This window comes from Octodon degus, unplaced genomic scaffold (genome assembly GCF_000260255.1).
Source record: "Octodon degus isolate 3935 unplaced genomic scaffold, OctDeg1.0 scaffold00111, whole genome shotgun sequence".
Lineage (NCBI taxonomy): Eukaryota > Metazoa > Chordata > Mammalia > Rodentia > Octodontidae > Octodon > Octodon degus.
Window position 1 is genome coordinate 6,293,820 of NW_004524687.1, and position 5,173 is coordinate 6,298,992.

At 35.4% G+C, this 5,173-nt stretch overlaps 1 protein-coding gene across 1 annotated transcript in view; it reads right to left on the bottom strand.

Annotated features, from left to right (window-relative positions):
* Positions 1-5,173, bottom strand: part of Naa35 (N(alpha)-acetyltransferase 35, NatC auxiliary subunit) — a 96,666-nt gene that overhangs the window by 73,141 nt on the left and 18,352 nt on the right. Inside the window, exon 6 of the mRNA XM_023699172.1 lies at positions 3,567-3,734. Within this exon, the coding sequence (XP_023554940.1) occupies positions 3,567-3,734 (168 nt within the window). The remainder of the gene's footprint in view (positions 1-3,566; positions 3,735-5,173) is intronic.

Genomic DNA, 5,173 nt, shown 5'->3' on the forward strand with positions numbered 1-5,173 from the left:
AAAAACTGTCTGAAGCCAAAAAAAAAAAAAAAAAAAAAACCAGAAGATATCCCTGAAGAACAGATTTTTCCTAGACAGGCTTTGACACTAGTGTATAGCTGCCTGTTACCAAAACTCACAAAGATCTTCACAAAAAACAAAAAATTTTTGAAATAGAAAATGACAAGACAAAGGAGTAAAAGGCAATCTCAGACCTCCAGCCTATCCAGAACAAAGCCAGGTGACATCAACACAGAAGAACTTGAAGTCACATACCTGAAATTTTTTTTTTTTTTTTTTTGAAATGCACTTAGTACATGGTCTATAGGGTCTCACTACACAGATTGGACTTGTGATCCTCCCTGTTTTTCAGCCTCTCAAGCACTGGGATCACAGGTGTGTGCTACCATGCCCAGTCTCAACTGCTGCCTCAGAGTGCTCCAGGGGCTAGACCAGCATGGCAGGCAGGGGACTGAACCCCCAGCTCTTGCATCTGCCTAAGCAGGCACTTTAATCCACTGAGCTATCTGGCAGCCCCAAAATTTCTGAAATGATAGCAACCCAAGTAAATAAACAACTCTAGGAGATAACAGAAATCAGATCAGAAATAATCGCTCAAGTAAAAAAAGAAATGACAACCACAATAAAGAGTTGCTCAGCATATATAAAGGAGAAATAGATTAAAACTAAAAATAGCACAGGAAATGACAAAAAGCTTGAATGAATGATATAGGAAATACTTAAAGCGCAAGGTCCTGAGTTCGATTCCAGGCATCACTATAAATAAATAAATAAATAAATTCAACTGCAAGCTGGCAGAACCAAAACACTGAATAATTCTTTGTGGTTGTCATTTCTTTTTTTTACCTGAAAGATTATTTCTTATCTGAGTAATACTCCACTGTATAAAAATACCACATCTTTTTTACCCATTCCTTGGTTGTTTCCAAAATTTAGCTATGACATATTGTGCTCCTATAAACATGGGTGAAAAAACATGCATCACTGCTCTTTTAAAAAGTAGTAAAGAGTTTAAAATCCATCAAAAAACATGAACCTTGCTTAGAGAATGCTTCGTGTCAACAGGCATATGAAAGGAGTACTAGAGTTAGAAAAACTATCATTTTCTAACCATCACAGTAAAGATTACTCCAGGCAAGTATCATTAATGGATGCTAAGTATAAGAAGAGAAAATTTAGAGTCAGATGTTTTTGCAACTTAAAGCATTTCCAAAAGCACTGTTTCAAAACAAGGGGAAAAAACAGCAATACAGTAGTACACAACATCTTGATGGAATGGTCAAATCATTACTCAAAAGCAACTGAACATGGTATACCTCCAGATACAATACCCTGAGAAGTACAGAATATTACTCACATCATATTTGAGAACGGCAAAATACAAATCTACTCATAAGGAAAGAGTACACAAGACCCAAATGAGGTGCATTTTATTTAAGAGAAGAGGTCATATACTCAAAAATATCTATGCCACTGAGTCTCTCTACCCTAAAGGATACTAAAGAGCTATTTAGTTAGATGTAAGACATAATTCTAGACTAAGTTCTGTATTGCAGAAGTAAAACAAGGCAAGGTCTGGGTCAATGGAAAAGCATGGAACATGGACAGTGCATTGGTATTAGAGATTTGTTGAGGTAGGCAATGGTGATGTGTTGTGTAGGAAAGTGCTCTTTTCCTTAGGAGATATTGAGGCACTTAGGTAAAAGAGAAAATAATATGTGCCACTTATTCTCCAATGGTTCAAGGAAACCACTAACATGTTATATTATGAAATTTTCTTTTCTTGGTATTTAGTACAGGGTCTCACTACACAGATGACTCGTAGTGATTGTATTTTCAGCCTCCCAAGCGCTGGGATTACAGGTGTGTGCCACCATGCCCAGTCTCAATCGCCATTTCAGTGCGTCCCAGGAGCAGGGCCAGCACAGCACGCTGGGGATCGAACCCCGGCTGCAGTTCTCTACCTAACCTGAGCTATCTGGCCAGCCCTATTATGAAAAATTTCTAATCTGCCAGTAAAATGTAAAATGATACTTCCTCATTTTAATTTGCATTCCCTGAAGCAAAACTAAACACTCTATGTTTAACAATCACTTTCTCTGAACTATTGTTTCTTGATTTTTAAGTACTTTTGTATACATACAATATTTCATCTACCTACAAGATGTGAAATGTCAAATAATTTGCAAAGGTGCTATTCAACTATTTCAGGACTATTTTTTAAATGAATTGTTTCTCTGCCCCAGTGACTTTAATGCCCTTTTAGGTATATTTTGAAAATACTAGTATTTTTTCAAATCTGTACAGTATTTTTCTTTTCATTAACTTAAACCACTTTTTAAAACTCCACCTGGATAAGATCTTCTATAATGACACTCTTATCAATACAAATACTGGGAGTGTTTAAAAAGTAGACAGTATTTCATTAACTACTCACAACCCATACCTATAAATGTGTACAATCATATTAGGTACATATGTAATTATTCCAACACACATAATACAAATTTTTAAAAGTTTTACATATAATATATGAAATCATTGCTGGAGCCTGAGGTATTTTGGATCAGTATTATTATTCAAGAAGAACTTAACCATTTCACATTTCAAAGAATGGAAGAATTCAACAAAAGCAATTAGTTATTAACAACTGCAAATATCTCATTCTACCTTACAATTAGGAGCATCTGAATCCTTTTTAAGGAAAAAAAGGCTTGTCTAAAATTCATTTTTTTGGTTTTTTTATTCCTTTTTTAGTGCATTTTTGACATTGTAATCTTTTTTTTACTTTTATTATTATTATTATTTTTTGTATTTGGTACAAGGTCTCACTATGTAGCTCAGACTCATAGTGATCCTCCTGTTTTCAGCCTCCCCACTGCTGGGACTACAGGCGCGTGCCACCATACCCGGATTTAGTGGCTAGTTCAACACATCCGGTGGTGGGGCCAGTGCAGCATATGCTGCTTGACTTGCCTAAGCAGGCACTTAGTCCAGTGAGCTATCTCACTGGCCCTAAAATTCACTTGTGTGAGGTAGTCAGAACTGGAGGAAAAAGTCTTCTCCAAAACATGTTTCTATTGTTTTCTTCTGTTCCTCTCATCTAAAGCCTAAAAACAAAGCCTTTTTGTTAGGCTAGGGCCCCATCTTCTGTTTCCTGTGTCAATCCCTACAACTCCTAGACTACTCCTCTGGATACAAGGATGCTCAATGAATGGGACAAAAAGAACATAAAAGAGAATATATAAAAGCCCTTTGTTGAAAACTGGGTTACTTTCACTGTTGCAAGTAGTAAGAGCAACACTTTTATCTTGAGATGGGGCCAAAGTGGCCTTGAACTCTTGTACTCAAGCAATCTTCCCACCTCAGCCTTCCATGTAGCCGGGACTTCAGGCACAGCCTTTATGTTTATGCCTAGCAACAGTATTGCCTTTAAAAGCTTTAAAAGCTATTCTTAGCTTCTTAGCCATACATGCACATAAAAGAATCATAAAATCATTTAAATGTTATCACAGTGAATAAAATGGTCAATAAGCTTGAGGAATTTTGATGTTAAAAAAACTTACTTCTTCAAAAACAGCAGCTTTGTTTACTTTTTCCCTTGCAATGTCACAGATTTTCAAGATTCCCAGAGCAAAAGCTTTCATAGCAGGATCTTCTATAAAGTCTGGATTATGAATGTAAAGGCACGTAAATACTGTCTGTGCCAAAGAATGGCCTTCCAGCCATGTTATCTATAAAGAAATAAAAGAACGTACATATTTAGTGCTAAAGAGTCTGCAAGGTCTAAACTGATCCAAAACAGACAAGATACTTCAGTAAGATTAACCAAAAGATTTAAAAAGGAATTAAAGGGAAGGTTAGAAAAACAGAGAATTCGCCTTCATTAAAATTTTTTAAAAATCATATATAGACTGTGTCCCTTATCTGAAGTAGTTCAGATCACAAGTGTTTCGGATTTCAGTGTTTTCTGACTTTGGAATATTTGCATATAATTCACAGGTTCAACATACCTGAGCTGAAATCTGAAATGCTCTGATATCTGAAATTTTTTAAACAGCACGATAGACAGTGCTTGAAAAGTTTTAGGCTCTGTGTTTTCTGATTACAAATATTCAAACTGTAAATATAGATAGCTTCTATTGTCTTTGCAATATAATTCAGTTTGCAATATACTTTAACACTATTAAGCATCTCCTTATGTAGGATTCAAAAGCAAACAAGTTCTTTGCCTCTCTTCTTTATGCTCACCATTACTAATTCAGCCAACAGCATCAACCTAGTTTGCAGGAAATCATGCAGTAGTTTCCCTCTTACTGTTAATACTTTCAACCAGAAGGATCTTTCTAGAACACAAAGATAAACACTGAGCACTGCTATAGGCTGTAAATACCAAAAGTAATTAAAACTAAGTGTTAGGTTCCAAGGATTATGCCAAGGACGGTAGTTTGATATATTTTATGTATTTTTTTCCTAACACTGAGAAAAATGGCATGTCTCTCCTTTTATATGTTAAAAAAAAAAAAAGAGTAAATAATTCTGCCAAGTTTATATAACTATATTTTACACTAAAGTCCAAGAATTTGGCAGTGGAATAATACACTACTGCATCAAAAAAATGAGAAACAATGTGAAAAATATTGTAATAAAGGTATGCATTTGGACTATGGTGCAGGAGAAAAACTTTGTAGTTACAAACCAGGTTTTACTTTCCTACCCTAGACATGATTCTTTTTGCCCTCATACAATCATTATGAAAGCATCTACATGTAATAACTGTTTCTTTGTGCATCTGTCCCCAGCAATGCACCCCTCTCACTTCCCTATACCATTAGAACTGTAAACTGATAAAAGATGGTAAAGATGTCTATGAGTGAAATTCACTTTTGGAGGACAGAAGACCAGGACTAGAATTCTGGTTATGCCTCTTCTTTATTTTCCCCCTTCTTAACAATGTAACCCCAAGCAATATAAGAAAATACAGCTACTGGCTAGGGAGAAATTATCATCATTAGAAATACATAACATTTACTCATTTATTCATTCAGCAAGGACTGATTGCCGACTATGTTAGAAATACACATACCGTAGTTGTTTTATATGCCTAATTCTTTCCACTTAGTTTGCTATGTGTAGCTACCTGTATTTTCTTTCTTTCTTTCTTTCTTTCTTT